The sequence below is a fragment of the Meles meles genome, chromosome 1 (assembly GCF_922984935.1).
Source record: "Meles meles chromosome 1, mMelMel3.1 paternal haplotype, whole genome shotgun sequence".
Taxonomy (NCBI): domain Eukaryota; kingdom Metazoa; phylum Chordata; class Mammalia; order Carnivora; family Mustelidae; genus Meles; species Meles meles.
In genome coordinates, this window is record NC_060066.1 from 124,436,161 (window position 1) to 124,461,194 (window position 25,034).

The following is a 25,034-nucleotide window of genomic DNA, read 5'->3' on the forward strand; positions in this document are numbered from 1 at the left end:
TCGGTGTCACATGTATTTTACTTTTTAAAATGTTAGGACCATAGAGAGAGGGTCACTGGGTGATGGACACTGGGGAAGGTATGTGCTATGCTGAGTGCTGTGAAGTGTGTAAACCTGATGATTCACAGACCTGTACCCTTGAGGCAAATAATACATTATATGTTAATAAAACTAATTTTTTAAAATGTTAGGACCAGTATGGAGAAGAAACATTTTGACCCCTTTCCAGCACAATGCCTGCAATCAAGAAATCAGAGTGGGTTGTGCTGCTCACAACCCTGACAACAGAATCAGAGCCCACATCGTTTCAGAATTTTTCAGAATACGATCATATTCCAGGTGACAGAATCTGACTGAATGGGGAGGGACTGAAATCTACAAGGTAACATCCTCTCATAGGCAAGTCTCAAACCAACCTAGGGCTATCTGCCTCTACTTGGAGGTAGTCCTCACTCAGTATCAATAATACAGGCATGTGGGCCCAAAATGCAAATATGTTGTGTGCATTAAGAATTTACATAGAAATATGGACATACTCAGATCCAATGAAAACTGCCATGTATCCAAGTGCCAGAGTTAAGTTATTTAATTGGAACTGATTGTGAAGTACGAGGTTTTTACTATACACATTTTAATGCAGATATTTATATTACTCGGGAACAGAGATTCTCCCAAGAGCTTTGTTTAGAACCCTTATTGAACCACCAATATCCTTCAGACTCTGAAGAAAGGTTAATCTGGGGCTCCAGAGTATGTGAATCTCCATTGGTCTACATGCTGCCATGAGAAACAAACCAAGTTGCCAAGATCATTTGTCACTCACGTTACACGGCTGCTCCGGGCCATTTTCACTTTTACTTCATGCCTGGTTTCCAGAACAACCACGCACATGTTAAAATAACTATCTACCAAAGGGAGTATAGATGTCCTTAGCAGCTTAGGCAAGGAAGGTCAGTATGAAATGAATAAAGAGCTGATTGCTGGATGACATGTACTTTCAAATACCTTCATGTTATTTTCACTCATCACCTGCTATAATTTATTATTTAATGGGACTTCCGTAGTTAGGATAAATCTCAATCATAGGTTTTAGAGCAGTCATCCTTATACTTTAAGGCCTTTTATAAATTAAAAAAAAAAAAAGAACTGTAACAGGTTCTCCACGGGGGGGGGGGGGGGGCAGGGAATCATATACACACAAAATCTTACACGTGATTTAAAGCACTTTACTGCTAGAATCCCTCCATTTCCCTCCCTGAATCTGGTTTGAACTCTACGTGTAGAAAGAAATTCACTTTTAAGAGTCCCTTGCTATAATGTGTGCTGCTGGGTCTATTTGGCAGAATGAGAACCATTGATCAGAAGGCATTTAGATTTGACTGCTTTCCCAATTATGAATTGTAATTACACAGGATGTAAACACGGGTTTAAGTGGTTGTAAAACTACTCCAATGCTTGTCACACTATTAATTTAATAAACTAAATATTTAGCTGGGGTCCTCATAATTAGGCATCAGCCAACTGAAGGATTCTTGCAAACGTCGACATCCCATCCTTGGCCCCACGCTTCCCACTCCCCTCCCCCAGGGGGGAGAAAAAGAGATGGGGAATGATGACACTAATCTCTGCCTTTAGGTGTTTATCACACCACGGAAGCCGCAACAATTACTCAGGGCTTCACAGGGGTAGGCACGGACTGGTAAATTTCAAAATGCTATTTCCTTGGAGAATGTTTTTCTCGCCGTGTTTCACACCGACAGAGGGAAAACCATTCCCGCACAGGAGCGGGCCTCCTTCAGAGCGCAAATACAAACGCACAGAAATGACATTATGTTCTTGCCTGCCTGGGGCAAAGAGAATCACCTATTCTTAACAGGACTTCAGGTGTGTGATTTTCTGCCATGTTCCTTCTTTCGTTAGGTTAGAATGACTGCGCCTTGTAAGAGCAGAGCTGGAATGCGGTCCTATCAGGGCAGGGCGGCGGGAACAGACACACTGCGGCAGGTTATGTCTTGGACGGAACTTGACACATTCTCCCCACGCAGGAATTTCAGAGTCGAGGCAGACAGATGTAGGAGAGGTAGTAATTATTTTTTCTCTCTTCTAGTCAGCCCCCCCCCCATACGATTCATACTTCACTAATTAAATAATAGTTTGTGATGCTTCTGAAAAGCTGGGACTATGTTAGGAAAATGGGTCTTATTTTTCCTTCCAATTCTCTGTAGTTCGCTTCTGCTAGCCTCGCTAAATCTTCGGTGTTAACATAATTAGGTCTCACGGAATAACGGCCCATTTCACCAGCTATCATTTCAGGTTAATAAAAACATCACATAATTTTAAATGTTACTACTCCATTTTAATTCACTCATCAATTAAAAGCAGCTCTTGGGTGACGGGAGAAGGTAGGAGGAGGATTAGATGCTCAACTATACAAATGTAAACACACCCCTAAAATCATTTAAGTCTTCTTGAGAGGCTTTTTCAGGACCTACTAGAAAAATGTGTTAGGAGCAGAATTTTTCTGCCATGATTGATCTCAAATAATTGCATTTTTAAATATTAATATGGGTTTTTCACAGATATGATCTCATTTCTAACTAAATGCAATCATATGATTTATAGGGATATATCTGTTTCTTAGTTATTTGATTCTTCAGATGCAAAATGAAAATAGTGTGAGTCACACCTTCCCAGGTGTTGTGGAGAGTAAAAGGGCTCCAAGTTCCCAAAATTCTGGTGAAAATTCAAAATGTGATAGTTGGCATTCTTTATATTTTCTGACATCATGTTATGTTTATGTGCAGTTTATGGTGGGAAATCCTTGGCATCTGTTTTAGGTAACTAAAGGGAAAAGGTACTTTTAGTGTAAAGAAAGTGAAAATATGGTTAAAAGGGAAAAACTCTTCTTTATGGGACTGGTCAGAACTGTAGGAATATTTGTGCCAGATCAACATTCAGTATTTCTTAGACAGAAAATGGATTAGAATCTAGTCCTGATTTCCCGAGGCCAAGAAGGAATTGCTCACAACCAGACATTTGGATCAAAACTCTGGGGAGCTCCTTACCTTTATTTTTCATTCTTATATACCATTAAGGCTGTCCAATTGGATTAAAAAAAAATCCTATTGTTTTACCTGGTTATTCATGTTGTTCTAACATATAGCTTCTTACCATCCCCATCCTTACCGAGAAAGACTGGGAATAAACATAGTGGGGAAGGAACTCTCTTCGGATTTCTGCTTCTGAAGTTTTTAAACTATACAAGATCATAAGATAGTCCCATATGTAACAAATATATAGAACATGTATTTCGAAGTTCCCACAGATTTCTGTGCAAGCCTGTGAGCAGAGAAACTGTTGAACAGGTATCTTATTAAATTTTCAACAACGGGTGAGGTACAACAAACCCATATCCCATAATGCACAGAACACCCATTTCAGAGTATGGGGTCTTTACATCCTAGTAATACTGGATTATTGATGGGAGAGTGGAGGCAATGGGACAAAAGACCTTACTTCAGGGTTTCCTCACAGCTGCCCCCTAGCCCATCCCAAACTTCCTACCATCCAGGAAGTCCACAGCGCAGGTCTGAGAAAGGGTGCGGCAGTTAGGATGTGCCGGAACATTCACTGTAGGAACTCCTGAACTGTAGCCCATGCTGTCCTGCAACATGCACCTTTCTCTGACCCAGGTGAGTGATTTGTGCCAACTTAGTGATTAATTCAAGGGCTCCTGATGCAGTGTTTCTTTCCAGGCAGATCCAGCAGGTGGGGACCAGAACAAAAGTACCAATGGAAACCCATGTGCCATGTGGCTAAATAGTTAAAAGTTACAAGGCAAGTTAGCACAGGGTTGAATAAAATATGTTCCAATCTGCCCCTTTGACACAAATGCTTTTGTAAGAATTGGAAACCCAGGTAATCAATGTACAGTCCTTAGCCAGCTCAGAGTACCTTCCATTCTGGATCCTGGCCCTGAGGCAGCCCTAGTCTCTCCCTCCCACCCTTTAGCCTGTTTCCTTCCATCCCTGAGCTCTGGTTTGCACCACAAGGGGCTTCTTCTCGCTCATGTGAGAATTCTCCAGGGTACACCACCAGGACTGATTCACTAATCTGCCCACACAGACTCACTGTTGGCCACACCTTGCACCCAGGAATGTGCAGTCATGATGCACAATGCTGCTTGCCTTTAGGTATTGGGGCCCCCAGCAGAGGGGCATACATGCCCTCAAGTGGCTGGAGGTCATCTAGGTAGGAAATACTAGGTTCTCAGCTACCAAAATCAAGTGACAAGAGGGTCAGAATGGGCACCTCTAAGCAAGGGCCCCTGTTCACTGGGGCTGAAGGACTCCCTCTCGGCTGGTACTGGGTCAGAAACCAATCTCTCCCATATCACAGCTGGGCAGTCTAATTACTGTCTTAGAAATAGTGATATTTTGTATATAGCTAAGGCTCCAGACAAAAATTTTGTTGCAGTTTTATGCTCATTCGCAGTGTTGATGGATGGAATTATATTTTTACTCGGAGGGAACATTGATAAAGCAAGAACTGGGACCTTAAGTATGTGAACAACTTAGTCCCCACTTTTCAGCTGAGTCCTGTTCTCAAAGCCATAATACCGTAGATGGAACCCGCTTTGCAAGAATGCTGGAGAGCAGCAAATGAATAAAAATCCACAGAGTTGGGGTTTCTTCAAAGGAATAAACCCTTTAGAAGAACTTGAGAATCCAGATGAAAAAGAACATTTCATTTCCATTTGTTATATACCTAAAAGTGAATTTTTATTAAAAGCAGATCACATCACTTCAGGAAATTCAGAAAACTATATCTAAATACATGGAACGCAAGATATTCCTCATCAATTTAGATTCTTATAGCCTCATAAAGATAAAATGCAGATGAATTGATTTAGATCAAGCCTTCATTAAATTTTAGAATTAGCTTTTGGAATCCCATGTATTGCAATGTGCAGAGCCTGATTCCTGAGCATTGTGACAAAGCCATGAGTGGATAAATGATAAAGTGCATCGTTGCTAGAAATAACACAGTCTGCCTTTGGTTTGTGCTAATAAGCTATAAGACATCCTAAATTCCAATTTTAATATGAGAAATCCACCTCATTATAAGTAATCTCAAACTCTGTATGTTATCAGCATTTTCATGTGTTTTCTTTGGTGAGTCTGAAATATAATTTGCTGTTTATGCTTCTAATGTAAATCTCCAATTTCTGGTTGGCCACCCTGGCACTAAGCCAGAGCTCTAATTTATTTCCCTCTTTCTTTATTTCTTACATCAAAAGAGACTGTTGGTTTGAATAACAAACATTCAATCGACTTAGACGTGGGGTGGCAGTCAGAACAGGCATTACCTGTTTACCTTTTATTGCCTGTTTTGAATTGGCTTTCTGGGAACAAAACCAATAAGACATGATGTTCCTTCATCTAGTTTTCACCCAGGTTATTTATCAGAAGACACCCCCTCCCTCCCCGGCCCATGGCGGGGTGAAGAATTCAGCCTGGGAGCAGGCTTCCAACCTAACACTATCATGGATTATTGCTCTACCAAGTCATGAAGGACTTCATTGTCCGATAGACTCTGGCTTGGGCTGATAATTGTTTTTGATTCCAGGGACTGCTGCTGCTGACACATTTGTAAGCCGTGGGACAACAGTGTGCTGGGAATGGAACATACGCTCTTTGAACCACTTTGAGACTTTGCAAGGGTTCCCCCACGCCCCCCTGCCCTTGCTGTCTGGCACATTCATTGGCCTGATAAAAGGCAGAAACAATTTATTACACCTTGGGTGGTACTTAAAACAAACTTTATTCTCAGGAACAGCAGTTATGTCTAACTCGCTGCTGTATATGTTGATATTTCCTCTAAATACGAAGTCTGAATATATTCAATCAAATAGCTAATCACTCAATTTCCCTGCCACCTTCCTGGTTCTCCAGGTTGCCTCTCATGATACTCCATGTAAACACTGCATTTGTGAAGATACAGAGATCAGCATCCCTAGAGTCACATGATCACATCAATCTGTGAAAATAGCATGACTTAAAAATCAAAGTCTCTTAGTACTTTGCCAACAGGCTTTGGCATGATCTTGGCAATCATTTAGATTTTTTTTTTTTTTTTTTTGCTGTTATAATTTTTCCCAAGTGGAAATAGTCTCGTATTTTGCAGAAGTTGTCCAAGCTAGTGAACATCAATCCATCTTCCTGGGTACTAAATCGTCAGCTGAATATATTCAGTCCACATAGAAACCAGTAAAGTGAGTGTGGAACTGCTTGGTGGCTGCTCCTTTCATCTTAAGAAACTGCAATACAAATTCCTGAAATCATTTATGCAGGAATTTTTATTCTTTAAATCTTCCAGTGTTAAAGCAACAAGAAAACACTTAGAATGTCCTTTGGTGGAATCTTATTACACTTGTTATATATGTAAACTGATATTCTTTGATGCCAGCACGTTCGTTGCCCTTACAGAGAAGTCTCTGCACAATGAAACAAAACAGAACGGAAGAGGACAAAATAAAATGTCAGTCTTTGCTGCTTCGAATTAGATACATTAACAGATTGTCTGGTAACACAAATTGGCAAGAATACAAAAAATCTACATATTACAGTATTTCAAGAAAAATAACTTCATTTGAATACAAAAGGATAGATACACTTTCTTTTTTCCTAGAGCCACTCTCGGACAGTGGATGTGTGCTCGCACTGGGAATGACTTCAGTGCTGCTAAGATAGACGGGGTATGACTGGCTTGAGCTTTTGGAGGGGGGCTGTTACACGTGTGCATTACTAACATCAGACAAAGAAATCTTTCAACCAACAAGGGTTACAGAGCAACGTTCACTAAAGCACAGGTTGGAAGGGGTTTAGGGACCAAAGCAGGCCAATATGGCACCTTGTAACAGATTTCCTTATACCCACAGTGCACTGCCAGCGAAGAACGCTTCTATTTGGTTGGTCCACACACTGGGCCAGTGGTGCCGGGGCACCCCACCGGAGAGCAGCGAATGGTTTTAGGTTGCTTGATTTGTTTGTTGTCTTTCCTGCTTGGGTGGGGGGCTGTCGCAGCCTTCCCAGTAGGTGAGAAGCTCCGCAGCTGGCCAGGTGATTTGCAGTGATAGTATCAACAGCTGCCAACTTCTCTGGAGTCAGAAATTAACAGTCTTGACTCGGGTGTGCTGTCCACGGCTGATAGATATGGCTTAGTTCAGTTAGGCCTTCTTAGTTTGTACACGGTGTTGGAGTGGGGGTGTCTGAGTGTGTGTTTCCTATGTTGTTGGTAGCGAATGCTTGCAGGTCGCCTTGGCCTCCCCCCTGTCCCCCCCGCCGCGGCGGGCCCTGGCAGGGCTGGTGGCCCGTGGCTCGCCTAGACCAGCAGGGGGCTGGCGGTGCCCAGCAGCGCGGTCAGCAGCAGCAGCGCGGGGGAGCCGGGCGGGGGCGCCCCGCGGCCGGAGTCGGAGCCGCAGCTGCCCGCCTCCTCGCACCGCAGCTTCTCACACAGGATGCCCGTGTAGGCGGCTGGGCAGAGGCAGCGCACGTTGTTGTGGCACGTCCCTCCGTTCTGACAGTGCAGGAGCTCATTGTCGCAGACATTCGCTGCAGAACGGGGTGGTGGGGGTGGGGTGGGGCGCGGGGAGAAGAAGCAGAATCAATTTCAGTTCATCTAGTACAGCATGTTTTCAGCTTAAAAAAAAAATCTCTATCGATCTTGTGCCCCCCCCACGCCCCCGCGACAAACTAAGCATGTGACTCCCAATTTCCAACAAATGTAGTTTGCTGCCTTTGTGTGTATGTGTGTGTTTTAAATCATATTTTAAATCATATTTAAATCTTTTCGTATAGATTTTTTGCTGCGATCTTGGGTAGTATTGCCCATTTCAGGCTATCGAGTACAAAGTAATGGAATACTCCTGGTTTGGCAGTATCTTTTTCTTTTCATAGAACTGGGACCTGTTGTGACCTCCTGCGTTTTTAAAGGACAAGTGTCCGATACAAGAATGCAGAGTTTTAAAGGCAGATGAATGGTAGTTAAAATGCAAAGCAGTATTGCTAAAATGACCAAGAACCTCCAAAGGGGTGGGCCATTCTCCCTGCAGGTGATTCCTGTGGCTGCATGCGGGAAGACAGAGCCAATGGGGAGTGAGGAGAGAGGGTATGGGACAGGGGCAGGCAGCATGCTCCAGGCAGGCGGCAGCCAGATCAGAAGAGAGAAAGTGGTTTCATGGGAGGAGAGTGAGGACAAGCAGTCATATTTGCCCCTGACAGCCTATTAGGATATTCATTGCCTTGTAAATATGGGAAGTAGAGTCCAAGGTTACCTTGATTTCCTGCAGTAATGAAAAATGCAGTGATGAGACCCTGATTACCAAAATTTCACGATGTCCGTCAATTAATAGAATTGGTTTGAATAAATCAAGCAAACAATTCCAGACACTAAGATTCATTCATGGTCTCTGCCATGTAATTTTCATCTTTAATAATTACTTATTTCAAAGTTCTGGTTATCCTCATTAATTCCATGTCTCCTATTCTTTTAGATAATCAAGGTTTCACTGATTTAGCAGAATGTTAAATAGGACCCTGGGAAATTAAAATAACAACAAAGAGTAAAAGAGCCAAGAACACTTCCCAGCAACATATGCTGCTTAAGTATTTAATATACAGAACCACTGTGGAGCAGGGTGGAGGGTAGGGGCAGAGCAAAAAAAGTAGATTTTTATAAATTATAACATTTTTCATTTTTTAAAAATGTCATGGTCAAATTTCCCCAGGGGGATCACATGAATTAAACACATACACTCTCTCTCTCTCTCACACACACACTCACACACTCTCTCTCTCAATATTACTATCAAGTGCAAAGTACTAAAAAAAAAAACCCAAAAAACCCCCAAAAAACCCTCCCAAGTAGTAATTCATTACAGAATGTTGCTTGTCCATTAATCATGTTCAGTAGCCATGTCACCTTCAAAATGTGCTAATGCCTTGTACGCAAATGAGCTCAGGGAAGATGGTAGTGGACGCTCACAGAGTTAATACCAAAGTGCCCTAAATGGGCCCTTGTTTTACCTTCTTCCACAATAATTCCTCAGTGACCTCTAAGACAGCTGCGTAATGTATTGGTACAATTTTCAAAAGTCTCCACACTTGCTGTCTGGAAATGTCAGAAGTGACCATTCAGGCCTACTAAATCCTTTAGGCTCCAAATATTGACATACAAGGTGGTGTTGTGGGGGCTCTCATGATTATATAAGCTGCCTCTCATTGATGGCAGAAATCCTGAATATTAGACCCAAATTATAGTATTTTATGTGCCACGGTTAAAAATGTCAAGAGCTGTAGCAGGGATGCAAAAATCTACACGTGTAGAGTGGTTCCACTCATGGTTGAAACTGGTTGTTGTTAATTTGAGAAGCATCCATGGGTTTTCAGCATTTTGTTTTGCTTACACTTCAGGAAATATCTGTTTAATTGGGGTAACATGGAAGAAACAGATCTAAATAACTGTTTCCATTTTAAGTTAGAGATTCTCAGCATTTCTTGTCCTAGGCAGCAGATTGCTGAATGGGATATTTCCTTTCATTTGGCACCAGAGGTGGGGAAGTATCTGTTCTATCAATATCGATAATTGCTTGCCTTGAATAATTGAGAAGAAATCAATAGTTAATTAAATATTGCTCTCCTTAAAAAAAAAAAGCTATTTTTCTTCTTGGACTTGAATGTAAATCAGCTGTTAGACAGAGGTGTCTTTCTTCTTTCTTTCTTTCTTTTTTCTTTCCAAGAAGCTGGTGATTAAGTTAAAATCCAAGTTAAAATAATCAAAAAAATCAAAGTTAAAATAATCTGCTAGTTGATGCTGGTGGGTGTGAGAAATTTAGTAACTATGCAAGGACCAGATGTAACCCAGGATTCATAATATCATGGATTGGGGAAGTAAATTTTTTTCTGTAAGAGATAAACAGAAGAAATCAAATCTAGAATATATTTCATTACTTTAGAATTCCCTATAAGACTTTTTACATTTAGTCTCCTGATTGTGCTAGTCAACAAACACAGAATATCACAGATATGTACAGCATTCTCTTGGAATCATGTGCTAGACGCACATCTGAACCGAACTACAAATCTTACCTGCTATTCGTTAATTTATCCTCCGTCTTCATGTCTTTTTGCACTAAATTTGTGGTGCTTAATGAATAAACTAGTTGGCTAACAAATATCACTGACCTCTTCTTCAGCATAGGAAGCCTTGTACTGAACACCGTGAACAGATAAAAAAAGGATAGAGCATGATCCCTGCTCCTATGGAGTTCAAGTCTGATTGGGAAGATAAAATATAGGCAGGACATGATCTAATAATAATTTCATTAACAGGCCTTTATCAGTTCCATCCACCTCAGCCAACATCTGTTGTGTGCAGGCAACCCCACTTGATTGTATGTATGGTTGTAACTCTACCTGCTTTAAAGAAGCCCACAGTTTGGCAGAAAACAAATAAAACGAACATGCAGAAGTAACTAAGACACAAAAAAAGACTGTAAAGGAAGCATTTGCAAAACGCCAGGGGAACTGAGATGTTGGCGTAAATAATTATTTGGGGGAATATTAGACAAGATTCTAGAAAGGAGACTGTATTTGAACAATAGTGCACTCCAGGCAGATATTGGTAGAAGAAGCATTATGAATGGGGAAACTGTATGAGTACAGACAGGGAGGCTTGCAAGTGCAGAGTGCTGGTTATTAAGCAATTGTCTCTCAACTCTAAAAGCACACTTCTTTCTGCACTTTGTCTTTGGCTTCCACTGACAGGGAGCACTAGAGGCACCAGAGAAGGTGAAGGGATTTCCTTTCTCCCATTTGATGGCTCTTCCTCAGTGTTGCCCCATGATGGCCCTTCACCCCAGGAGCAGCATTTGATCCCGGTGCATAGCCTTATTCAGAACCAGCTTTATTCTCCCCCTTAGAAGGTTCCTGCACCAACCCAGCAGCACTCCTTCCCTACAGGTTTGAGCTTAGCTCTAAGGGCCCCTGCCCAGGTTTCAGAAGTACAAGTCAGCAGCCCGGCATTACGTTCCCCCATGTCTGTGGGGTCTCCACTCTGTCCTTTTAGTTTCTAATAATCCATCCTCTTTCCTGTGATCCCTCTGCCCAGGAGTGGTACTATTTCCTGCTTATACACAGTTACTACTATCTCTGAGGGACTTCAGTGTCTTCTTCTCATTTCTAAATTCCAAAACACCTGTTTAACTGTTTCCTTTAATGAATTCTCTCTATTGAAATGCCTAGTGCGGTTTCAGTTTTCTGACAGGAGCCTGAATGAGAGACTCATGGAACACATTAGTGAATGGCAAATGGACTGGTGTGGCTGGAATGTGGGATATACCCAGGGCAAATGGAGACTAGAAAGGTAGGCTGTGGCCTGATTGTGTACGTTCTACATAATGCGCAACATAGAGTTTCAATAATAGGCAGTGGGAAACTAGTCAAAAACCTAGGAGCAAGGTGGTATTTTAAATGGAAGAGAAATAGGTGAGGCTTGGCCAGAGAGAGGTCAGACTAGAGAAGAGGGGTCCAGATGCTTTAGTAGAATGGGCTTGGTCTGATTATAGCAATGGGGAGGGAGAGGGAATAGATTTGGATGCAGATGATTTGAAATGGGTAAGAGAGATTCCAGGTTCCTGTTTTCAGTATTCAGATGCATCATAATAAAATTTATTAAGAAAAGTAGATTAGAGGAGGGCTTTGGGCCGGGAAGAAAATGCATTTTGGACGTATTGACTTTGAGGGGTCTGAAGGCTCTTCCTCGGGAGTATTACTCTTAGTTGGAAAAACTAATTAACCATTCAGTAGGTAGGTCATCCTGGAGATACAGGTTTGGAGCAGGAGTGATGGTGGTCATTGTTACAAAGAGTGAAGTGAAGGGAATAGAAGACCTAATCTTGGTAGAATATAGAGTAAGGACTATGAATGCTCCAGATAGAACACTGAATAATATCAGCATTTAGGCCACAGGAAGAGAATGAAAGATCATGAAGGATCCTGAGAAGAAAAGACGTCAACAAAATACAGTGATCATTTGGGGGCATACCACTAATCCTAAAAGTCTTCCTGCTGTGCGTGACTCTATCTAGGGATAAACAAATAGACTGGAAGAGTGTGAGAGGAAGGGCACTTTGAATTGGGTGAAGGAAATTGCAAAATAAGTATTACATGCTCTTAATTGAATCTGACAGAAGGGATTTTGGAATAATTAAAAAAAGGATTGGAGAAATTTAAGGAATTAACATTTAACAGAGGTCTTTGGTTGTCAGTCTAAATTGGTGTTTTTCAACAGAGGATGATTTTGTCTCCCAGGGGGACATTTGACAATGTCTGCAGACTTTTGGTTGTCACACCTCAAGGAAGGGCTACTGGATTCTAGTGGACAGAAGCCAGAGATGCTGCTAAATATTCTACAATGTACAGGGCAGTGTCCCCCAACCCCCACCTCAGGTCGCCCCCAACAAAGAATCCCTCTTCAATTAAGGCCGATGGTAAAATGATGAAGTTCTGGATCAGGGTGTCAGCCACAGCAATGAAGAGGAGTGGTTGTCCTTATATATACTGGGCAAAGGGGAATGCAGTTGTCTTGCTGATTCTACATCACAGAATAATAGTGAGTTTTAAGGTGCAGAGCCATGGGAATTAGAGGCAACTCTAAATACTTGAAGTTGAACTATAACAGTGCATTACCCTTGGAGGGGAGTAAATACAGAACCTTGGGATTTAAGACAGACCCTTTAGCCCTGTTCACAATGAAAAAATGAGAGAGGAAAGAAAATCACCTTCATCATATAATTTGTTCCACCTTGCTATGTTAGGAATAGTAAAATTAGAGTGTGGGGAAACTCCAGAAACTAGACAAGTTCTAGATGAGGAAACTGAAATCAATTTACGGAAGAACTGGAGCTAGAATCAAGGGTCCTGATTTACAACATTCCCACTCTTTACATAGAAAAGAACATTCAGGAGAAACAGTAGATGGTGGCGTGCAGCGCATATCCTATTGTCCTCAAGACAATCAAAATAAACTCTGTAATCCTCAATGGATTCTCACTTATACTGACCTGCTGTTCTGCCTTCATACCACACTGTGACTAGGCAGGGTATATGTTGATAACATTAAATCTCACATCTTCCAGACTTCTTCTACCACATTTTGGCAAAACTCCAAGTACCAATCAGCTCATCCATAAAATGTAATAAAAAATATCAAAGGTCTAGATTGAGAATATCAGGCATGTCACTGCAGATTAAAAATCCAACCAGGGACTGCTACCCAACACACACCTTGCAGTTATCACTTCCTTTACTCGATGCCCTTCTGTGTGGATTTGTCCCAAGCTGAAAATCCTGACCTTACTTGGGGATGTATTTATGTTAAACATGTCCTGAACCTTTCTTCATTGCTATTCACAATCTAAGGGGGTGTGATCTCTGTAAACAGGGAAGGTTTGCCTTTAAACCCCTTATACAACACCTGATCCAGTATTGGTGGCAAATTGTTATTTGCTAGACAACATTATGTTTATTATGATAAAATATCCTTAGATACCAGAAAAGCTAATCCTACTTTGATACTGGCTTGACTGTATTCTAAAGGATACTTTTACCATTGATAAAAAATAATTCATTTACGGTGTGTCCAATATCACACCATATAACCTATTACCCCCTGAGATTTCAGTATTAGGATTGCTTTCAAGTGGAGCAACCAGAATGATCTGCGGCCACTGAGAGATGGGGTTAGAGTATTAATGTTAGACCCAAACAGTTATGTGGCTAAAAGATGATCTGTGGAATCCTGGTAGAGAGGCTATAGTTGGCAAGGTGTTATAACAGTTCCGATCACAGCTTCAGTAAGCAAGATATATAATAGCAGATAAATAAGCTTCCACAATTGCTATGAGCTTATTAAAAAAAAAAAAACACTCAGAGTTTTCAAAGTGAAAAAATAGGAATGAGCAGCATTTCTTCCTCCCTGTTTCCTTATTTTTCCTCTGGCTTCAATAACGAGCCACAGGGATGTAGCTAAAGTATTCAATTCTTTAACTTGTTTTTGTGGGTTCCTTGACTGTCATACACATTTCCTCTTCCCAAACTGCAATCTCTCATCAAAATGTCAATGATGAGCTCTTGATTCCTTTTCCTTCCGCTAGTCCTTTCTGGAAGGTATGGAAAAGCAGACATAGAGGGATCACTATGCTCCAAATGGGCACCAGCCAAAACTTAGTGTTGCTGCTTTTTCTGTTCTTCTTTGCTTTGGTGACCTCAAGGGTCACCTATTCCTGTTATGGTCATGACGATCCATTGCATTACAAAAGGGAAGTTTTCTTTTCTGTGTTTGGGTCTTGTTCAAAGCTATACATTTAGGTTCACCCTGTCAGTGAGCCGCCATGCTTGAGCAATGCTGGGTCTGTATTTAGAGACTTGAAAGTTTCTCTTTTTGGTTTTGTCTCAGGCACTTCAAGGGATTGATGCAATGCATTGCCATGACAGCCTTCCTTGATGGTTGTATTAATAAAGTGACCTTTACCTTCCCCACCGGAAATGAGCCCAGGATTGCCAAGGGAAAGATGTTCCAAATTGTTCTCGTCCTTTTCAAAGAAACGTCAAAGAGTGAATAACCTCTACCAAACAGGCTAATAACAAAGGCATGTGTGCAACATTCAGTTCTGATTTAGGCATTTGAGATTTTTGTGGCAGGAAGATAAAGAGCTATGATTGTGACCCACTTATTCAGCCTTGGTGGCTGTGATACGAAGTTGTGAGCTGTGGGATATAAAATTGGAACTACAGGTTAGCTCCTGGGGTATGGAAGAAATTTTGCTGGCTGGTGTCTAATGGCCTTTTTTGAATTCTGGGCACACTAACTACACTTCCCCCATCTTTTCCCACTTAGGTCTGGCTATGACTGGTGACATGGTACAGCAGAGAAAATACTGATGAAGATTCATGAAACCTGGGTTCTAGTTCTGATTAGCCATCCCTTTGCTGTGAGGTCTTGGACATATCATGAAGTCACTCAGTGACATTTACCCAACCTTCCATCCATCGCCCAACGAGGCACTGTTCTAGATGACGGGCACATGGTGGGAGCCAGGCAGACAACGCAGTCACTTCTGTGAAGCTTACATTCTAATGACAGCTAGAAAGTTAGGGAATGAGTTGGAAGTACTACGTATTTTTAAAATTCTCTTGAACTTTATGATTTGTGTGGGTATTTTTCATGGGGGGCCTATCGTCTTAAGAGGCAAAGAGTGTGGAATTCCTCCTCTTTTTCATCAAATATGTGATGATAGTTGGACTTCTGCAATATTATGAGTCCTGGTGATGACTCGGGTGGCTGTTTTGGATTGATTGGTTTTGCCCATTGGTCTTATCTGGTGCCCCATGGAGCAGGCATAGTTTTTCTCTTGACTTGCACTAGAAGCATTGAGATGGTGTCAAGGGAATGAGGTGAAGAGAACTTGTGATTCAAGTCGGTTCTCTTTAGTAAATGGGATGCATGAACTTGGGGAAATTGTTTTACCTCTCTGTGCCTCTCTATCCTTGCTTCTGAAGAAGAGTAACATTTGTCCTGTTCACCCACCTCCCAGTTGTTGGGAGCCTCAAGGTGAATCATGTGAAGGTATTTTTAAAAATATAAAACACAACCTAAGGATACTTTGTTAACATTCAACATCTTCCCAATCCACCCCCCATCCCCAGTGTTAGAAGCCAAGGGAATAAGAGTGAGGTGCTTGCTCCTATCCCTGCCAGATGAGGAATTCATCATCACCTATCCAAGTCAAGGTACTCAAGTGAAAACAGAAGCAAATGTCCTCCCTCAAAGACAGCATCTGTATATGTCCTCTGCGGGTATGAATCTTGAGATGGCGTGGGGTCAAACATGCAGTTCTTGAATATTTGTATTCTGCTGTCGTGTCCTCCACAAGGTTTTGTGAGGCTGGCTTAGAGGGGCAGTGCCTGTCTTCTCAAAGGTGACTTATGTGCTCTCACTCAATGTGCACTGTCCTGTACCAATCACAGCACAGAAGGTCTGTTTTTAGGGTTGCATGAAGCCCAGCTTTAGCTTCTGCTTTGGGGAGGCAGGGCATAAGTTCAGAAGCAAACAGTATCTAGACTGCAACTTCAAGGACATCAGTTGGGAACATCCTTGCCCTCCTGCTCTCAACTTCCATTGCTGTGTCTAGATGCATCTGGGGACATGGTGCTAGGGGCAGGATTCCCGTGTGACAACATCCAGCCAACTGGGTCCTAATCAGTGTTATGAGGACAAGGAGCAGAGCTGAAAGGGCTGTAGGTAGCAATGTGGAGCTGTCAGCTGCCTGGTCAGACATGGGTGGGTAATCAAGTACAGCACATTCTGATACTAGAGAGAAGCCATTCTATTCACAGTCATTTAATCTCAAAGCACTGATTATGGGAGTGACGCTTGCTCTGATCCAGTCAAAGGAAACACTGCTCAAAACATTAAAAAAATAAAAAATAAAAAGCTGGGGCACCTGGGTGGCTCAGTGGGTTAAAGCCTCTACCTTCGGCTCAGGTCATGATCCCAGGGTCCTGGGATCGAGCCCTGCATCGGGCTCTCTGCTCAGCAGGGAGACTGCCTCCCCCTCTCTCTGTGCCTGCCTCTCTGCCTACTTGTGATTTCTGTCTGTTAAATAAATAAATAAAATCTTAAAAAAAAAAGCCACTTTCATGTTGAAGGAGCCTGTGTTTGCAGTAGGCAGGAACCTAGTTAGCATGGAAGAAATAACAGGTGACTCCAATGAAGGAGCAAGAGGCACTGGCCAAAACCCCCCAAAGTTATCAGGCTTTGCAACTGGTGCAAAAAAAAAAATAAATAAAAACAAATAAATAAATAAAGCCTTTGCTGATGTTGAGAAAAAATGAATTCACTAAGAATCCCACAAAGCCAAGGTCTGGCCATCTTTTCCCAAAGCGATCATTAATGATGTATTGAAATCCTATTTAGGTCAACACCTTCAGACACAGACATAGGCAAGGTGCTCATAAAAACGGTGCTGAGAAATCACAGTTTCTCATCTGGTATCAGAAAGTGCACTTGTCTAGTTTAATAAAAAGGTGCAACCTCTACTCTTTTTGCCTGAGGTGAAAGATGGCGCTTGTTGGGAGGCTTAGTCACACACAACGCAACACACATCAGGGTATAAACCACTGTTTCAAAGTATAGGACATTATGTCAGGATGAGTAGCTGCCCAAATATTTATCCAGCATGATCCCCCTAAGTACAGACTTAGACCTCTACACACGGCTCATGTAATACAGACCTTAGAAGAAGGACTGGAGCAAACTGTACCAAAACATGACCAATGTTTAGCTCTGGCTGGTGGGAGTGCAGGTGCTTTTAGTAACTTTAATTTTCGTCTTTGACTCTTCACTTTTTCTAAGTTGGGAAGAATAAATATATGGTCCTTTGAAGATATTAAATATGTTAATAAAAGGAACTGTTGTTACTTGAGAAAATAAAAAGCATATTTTACTGAGAGGATAAAAGTGATTCACGTAATGATCCATGTGGCCAAATTTTGCCATAGTTCAGTATTTGTGTCATTCATACATATTTCTAATCAAACTACCAGTTACCTTAAATTTGCAATAATTATCCCAGAGTATGTTCCCTAACTGGGATTTAAATAAAAATTGAAACACACAAACACACACACACACACACACACACACACACTATCTCAGGAAAGACAGAAGAGTTCCTACACAATCCTGTAATTCCTAAGAAGGCCCCAGACACTGGGATTCCTTGGCTTGTCAAGAGTACACAGTGTCAGATATGGATGGAAACAGCAGAGCCTCTGGAGCTAAAGGGATCTGTAGCCTGAAGGTCTGCTTATTGTTAACTGGTACAGATGATGTGAGATGAACGGACATTTTACATTGGCAGGTCACAGTGATGACTGTGCTGGAATTTTCTACAACCATTCCAGTATAGAGGCTCCGAGTCCAGCTTAACTGCACTGAAAGAAAACATACTTCATGCAACTTGAGTCTGCAGGAGATTCCTATGAGTTCCCCTTGTATGTGTCTGCACTGTGTCTAATGTGTTCATTGTGGTTATATGTAAGTATGGAGCACTGTTCTTGGCACCAAATTGATACCCAATAAATTACTTACTGAACACACAAATAAAATATGTCTTTTGTTCTCTGCCTTTTTCTGAATGGTGGGCATATATCTAAAATTTGTAGATAGACAAGTAAATCAGTAGATCGGTATCAATACACAGGAATGCAGAGCACATAGGCTGGAGAGCAGGAAGTGGAGGGAATTTTCCCTTGATGGCCTCCTTTAGTTTCTGGGCCGTAGTCGGTAAGGCTAGTTCCTGAGCACAAGGAAGGGGAGGGAAGGTGAGATCTTGAGGGCAGGAGTGAAATATTTGGGAGGGAATGGGAGAGGAAGCTAATGGGACACCTGGAAAAAGTTCTGGGTAGTGCTGACATTCTAACTCAGCTCATATCCCATGATTTGTCAGGCCTTTCCATACCTGCTTTCCTGATGGAGAACACCAGCAGAAAGGGAATGGTGACTTGTTTGGGGTTTCTTCCTTCAGTGATATAGAGAAGGCCTGGGGAAGTATAGGAGGAAGGGGAAGAAGGCAGAGTGGCCGAGCCAAGTGTGGAGAAGCATCCCCTTCATTTTCAATTAGGCAAAATGTATTAGCTCTTACTATTATAATCTTGGCATGCCAGCCCGATGAAGGTGGAAAAGACATGGCCCTAAAGAAAATGAATGACTTTTTTTTTTTTTAATTGGAAGGTAACTCATTAAATTTGGAACATAGGCTAAAGGAAAATCCAGATGGAACTGAGATGGAGGCAAGAAACTGTCAGAGGCACAGAGAAGAATGCAGGTAAAAAGATTTGGAGCTCTTTGAAATGACGTGGGAATTGTGAAAGGTGATCCATATAGCTGAAGGCAAATCTGTGAAACAGTCCACATTCTGAGAAGGAGGTAGGGCAATACTACAGGCCTTTGATACTTGGCATTAAGAATCCTAGTATCTGTGACTGAAAGGAGATAATTGTGTCATTAATTCACATGCATTTTTTTTCTGAGACAGAATTTCAATGCCTTTGAGCACTGTGTAAAGCTAAAATATAATTTGAGGTTCCTGTTTGTCAAGCTATAGCTAAATGTCTCCTTAGAGACTTAATTTTTCCTATATATACTTGGCAGGAATGTTCTAAATATGGTCTAAGCCCTCTTAGGATTTTTAAACAGCAGGGATATGTAAGTATGACAAATAGTTACTGAAATCACACAGCAGTAACTTTTCTTAATGATTTTTTTTTTTCCTGGGAATCACTGTAATTCACTCTTGTCTGTTGTGGTCTTGCTCTCACCATAACCACCTCCTGACAATGTCAAACCAAATCTTGGGAGGTGATTTTATAATCGGATGAAACAAAGCCATTTCCCTGTTAATGCCAGTGTCAAGGCAAAATGAATTGGTGTCAATAAATTCAAGGTGAGGAAAACAACATTATGGAATCAAAAAAAGGTGCAAAATGATGGCACGAGTCATTTAGGGATGCCAAGCTCCAAGTAAAAATGACTGCTAATTTTCAAAAATGTATTCACCACTGCACTAGGTACCAAACATTTAAGTGTTCTCAAATACATCAGCAGGGTTCAGGAGGGGCAAGGGGTTACAATTACAGACAAGTCACAAGCATACCTTTTTGAAAAAGTCCATGGTGATCCATTGCAACTCACATTGTCCTTTCCCAATGATACATTCCTGAGACATCCAGAATTTGAATGGCAAGCTTTAGTATTTCACTGCCTACCCTGGTGTTATCTGTAAGTCTGGGTTCGAATACTGACATCACCACTCATGGCTGAATTTCTGAGTCCCTCTTTTTTCATCTGTAACAGAGGCACCTCAGAGATGTTGTGAGGATGAGAGAGCATTCAGTTCAATGATTATTATTAAGAGTTTTGTAAGTATGGGCCCTGCTCAAAGTCCTGCAATAAAAACCCAGACTGGGAAAGCCATGGAAATGGTGTTTATGTGTTTAGGTTCATGGATTTACAACTCCTCAGAGAATGTAACTTCACACGGGGTGTGCTCTTGTGTCTTCTAGTTCACTTTCATTGTTAATAATTTCAAGCTTCTTTGGAGCTTAATAAATACTGATTGATTTGGGAAAAAATCATCTTTCATACCTACAGTTCCTTACATAGAAAAAACAGCTGCTTACCTGTCAGAAAGAAGATCTATTTATTCATTTTTCTTTAATGAAGAGAAAAACAGACAAAAGCGCTTACTGAGGAAAACATTTAGGTAAGACAGGGATGCCAGACGAGCTCATGAGTGACTTCAATAATTCTATGCAACATAGCTTTTACTAAAACTAAACTTCAAATGTGATGCAGAGGGAAAGGTACTCAGTTTTTTCTTGACATCCAAAAGAACTTTTCTTAATTGGTTAAGAAAATGGTGTAGGAATGAGAACAAATCCAGAGAGGACGACCAGAAAATAGAGTCATTGCAGGTCTAGAGAAAGGCATTTTCAGGCTTCTCCTAAGAAAAGCACAGCTGTTGTGTCTTGGGAGAGAGGTGAGTTAGTTAGCCCCGAATCAAGAAGTTAGCAAGCAACGTGTGGAAGCTGTGCCTTCCTGGGCTTTCAGATCCAGCAGCAGAAAGAAAAAACAAGCAGGAATTGCTTTGGATACAACTGGGAGTCTGTGAATATTACTTAAAACACAGTGAAAAGATGTTCGCCCTCCCCTTTGAAGCAGACTAAGGCATACCCAAGGTGAGATTAAGTAGGGATGAACAAGGTTTGGGTGGGCTGGTTAAAGAGGAATCACACAACAGGCTTTGAATATATCTTGTTCTAACACATTTCACTTTCTTTGACATTTCCTAATCTTATTTATGAACCTACATATTTTTATATTAATAAGGAGTTATTCTAAATCTACATTCCATGCAGGTTAGGATTTTGACTGTTTTTTTCCTTGCTATAGTGTAATGTCTAGAATAGTGGCTGATACCAGATTGTGGTCATTGAATATCTGAGGATTCTTGAGTGGGTGAATACATGCACTTTATAGGAAAAAAAAATCACATATTTCATACCCATTGCTTCCTTTCTTCTTCTCAAATACCTTCCCACTATGTTTATTCTCTCCCCCCAAATCAAATGCGCAGGAGTGCTAAGGCCGGATTGAGTTTCTCACGGAGCTTACACAATACCTCTTACTCATTGGATAATTTTGTAGTCAGAATCCCTCACGATGTGCTGAGAACTCATTGTCTGCTTTTACTCCCCAAATAAACTTTCCAGTCTTGGCTAATCTACTTTTGGTCTTAAATGCACACGCACACACACACACACACACACACACACACACACACACAATTATAATCAAGATACCTTTGCATGTCTTCTTACCAAATATTTCCACTAACCTGGCAGGATAGGTATTATATTATTACGATTTCCATTTTATGGGAGATGTGTGGATTTTACCCCAGCCCCACCAGCAACCCAGCAGTAGAGACAGAACTAGAAATTGGGCCCCTCTGACCCTATGCACCATCAGTCCATTCTGCCTTCCTGCCCCTTGGCGGTTACATATACCTCTGTTCCTGGTGTGTCCTTCCCTAAACTCCCCATTTATCCATAAAAATCCAGCTCAAGGACAACTCCCACCATGAAGGTTTCTCAGACTGTACCAGCCTTCAGACCCCAGTCCTGCCTTGGAAGACAGATCTAGAGCTAGGCATAAGTATAAATGTAGACAGAATTTGAATATCCTGGATTTAAACATTGGCTCCACTCATACCTGCTGGGTAATCTCATGAAATCACTCAACTAATCTTTGTTTCGTTCATAAAATGCAGATAATTTAATACCTGGTTTCCATTGCATAAGTCTTTTAGGTAGATGAAATGGGTTAATACATACAAGGCAACCACAACAGTGCCTGACACATAGAAAGCCCTTCAGCAAATGTCAAGGTTTATTTGACTCTTCAAAACCTGCAACACTCTTTCTCCACACGCATTTCTTGTCTCCTCCATGGAAACATGCAATTTGAGGGATGGGTATTGTTCCGCACCTCTTTTCATTATTCACACTAAGCAGTCTGGTGCTTTGCATGGAGTGGGCAGTCTATAAATAGTAATCACTTGAGGGTAGTGGATATCTTATCTTTGTATCCTCTGACATCTCTTTTAGCTTTGTATTGGAAGCGTCTATTCTATTGCCAGGCACATAACAGGAGATTCTTTATGGTGTTTTTTTCCCAAGTGATTTTTGCATTCTTAAGATCATGTGACGTTAAATCATTCCTGAGACTATGACTGAAAATAATCTGAGTTTCATTACTGACTAACCTAAATAGTAGTTTTAGCAATGTCCCTTACCTTAGTTGTTTTTAATACCTTTTGTTTCTGTTTCTTTTTTCTTTGGAGAAAAGGAGCACAGCAAGGAGAGAGGGGCAAGGAGGACAGGGAAGGAAGGGAGATGCGGGGCTGGGTTGATTTGGAGAGAACTACAAACATAAAGCTCTCCAAAGGTGCAGGTCCTCCTCAGGGCAGGGTGGAAGGTCTTCAGCTCTGCTTGTTTTTGAGCATGGATTACACTTAAAGTTGAAAGCCTTCAGAATCTTAAATTATATCTTAGATGTATCTTCTATCATGGCTATTTTATTCCAAGGACCAGAAGGATGAATAAATCTCATGTATTCCCTATAAAGAAAGTGCAGAAGGGTGAACAGGCTTTTGCACTCTACAAATTCAACTTTCTGACTTCTCCTGAGGCCAAAGTTAAGACTCTGACTCAAACGAACACGTCTCTTGTCACTGGATGTGCTGCTTGGCATGCTGCATGATCCTACCTGGATCACTTCAGCTGGTTTTATCTTCCAAGGTGCTAATTGTTTTGTACCTACAACTCCCACTTGTACCAGTTGATCCATGTAGGTCTCTTGGTTAATCTAAAGTTCTTTGCTTCCATTCACCTCCCCCCTTCCCTGGGTTCTTGCTACTTGTCACTGCTGCAATAGACCTTTCATCTGTGTCCAAGTCACTCATTTCCATGCACTGCTTGCTTTCTATACCAGGTGCCCTTAACTGGTCACATCCTCTGAATATCACTCCAGCCTATTAGGATGTTTCAGGCAGGTCTCCAACCTGTTCAATCAGGCAATTCCTTTGTGCTAATGATGCTGTTGGTTATAAATCTTTGTGCTTGTCAAATCCCCCTACAATGTTTAAATGCTCTAATCTAAAGGTTTGCCTATGGCTGGCCTGGCTTCAGCAAGACAAAACAGGGTAGTTTATTCACAGATTGCAAAGAAAGAGAAGATTCACAAGAGTAGTAAGTGGACGACAGAGGTTTTCTGACAATTTGAGAAGTTTCCAATGAGAACTCTTGGGTTTTCTTTTGCTCTAATGCTTAAATATCTAAAAATGTCTTGATTAATATTCTGGGTTATTAGTATGCTATTTTAATTCATTGATTCTATTTTGTGGGAACAAGTGTAAAAAAAAAACCCAGAGAACAAAGGTACCATGAACTGAAATTGTGTATTATTTTTTCTAGTATTACATAACTAATTAGATGAATCTTTATGATAAAAATTCAGTCAATAAATAAGAATTATGCCAAAATTTCAAGTAAATGAGTTTGTATGACCAAATTATAAACTATATGATATAGATTTATTTTATAATGTTAAACATCAATTGATCCTTAATTATATTGCCAAGAGCAATAATGTGAGAATAACAGGAAAAGACTGAATGACCACATGAAAGAGTAAAGGATTTTCAGTGATTTCCACCCTTCATCAGCTTATTTCCTAAGAAGTACATAATGAATTCATGTTGATGATGGGCTCTTGCCTGATGATATCAAAATGCATGGTCAGTGTGCTAACTGGGTTGTGAATCTAGCTCAGGACATTCTTGGAGACCAGTCAAGGCACAAATGAAGACCCGAGCTGGCTGGAGTTGGGGAAAGCGAGGGTGAAATCTAATTTCCTGATTTGTCCGATAGATTCAAGAGATAACTGAAAGTCAAGTGTCCTAGTATAGTTTGTCTCTGACCCACTCTTTAAGAGAAAGAGGAAAGGCTGTGACACCATACAAAGCTGGCTCAAATCTCCGCTCTTCCAACTTACTAGGGGTGGGAACTTGGCAGGGCAAGTAACCTCCCTGAACCTTCCACATCTGTAAAACAGACACAACATGTTTTCCTAGCAGAGTACTTCCGAAGGTACAAATAGGTACTGCATATAAAAAACTTACCAATAAATGGTAACTATTTTGGGGATAGAGAGGTCTAAATGAGATACAATTGTCTATGAAACATCTCTCCAGTAGCAAGAGCTTCTGCAAAATTAGTTTCTCTCCTCCTTTTAAGAAATTAAAAAAAAAATCTCTATATAGTCCTTCTTCCTGTTTGGTAACTAAAAAGAAAAACACATGTTGATATGTCATTTTATGCATCACTTGGTGCGGAGGGGGTGGGCGGAGGTGGGTGGGTAGAGAAGCGGGTTTAGGCAAACCACCGTAATGACAGAAGCTACCATTTATTTATTGAGCACTTCATCTGTGCCAGAACATTATTCTAAATGCTTCTCATGCATGAATTTATTTACTCCTTTTAACAATCTCATAAGGTAGGTATTCTTATCCTAATAGTCTTATTATAGATTGAGAAACAAAGACCCAGGGAAGGTAAATAATGTGTCTAAAGTCACAAAGGTAGTGGGTAGCAGAGCCTGGGATCCCAGCAATTCTGCGGACTTAGCTACTTTGTCTGACTGCTCTGCTTCACCTCCATATGCTGGAGTGTTGTGACTGCTACTACTTTTGTCCCTGTGTTTCCTTCTCCAACACACTGAAACCGGTACAAACCAATTACAAGGCATCCAAGTGGTGAGGGCAACAGAAAACAGAAAATACACATCTT

At 41.2% G+C, this 25,034-nt stretch overlaps 1 protein-coding gene across 5 annotated transcripts in view; it reads right to left on the bottom strand.

The window, feature by feature from the left end:
- Nucleotides 1-4,762: 4,762 nt before the first annotated feature.
- NTNG1 (netrin G1) overlaps nt 4,763-25,034 on the bottom strand; it is a 352,694-nt gene continuing 332,422 nt past the window's right edge. For all 5 annotated transcript variants that reach the window (XM_045984841.1, XM_045981917.1, XM_045984011.1 and 2 more), the window contains one exon: nt 4,763-7,613. In XM_045984841.1, coding sequence (XP_045840797.1) covers nt 7,384-7,613 — 230 coding nt within the window. In that variant the 3' untranslated portion in view covers nt 4,763-7,383. The remainder of the gene's footprint in view (nt 7,614-25,034) is intronic.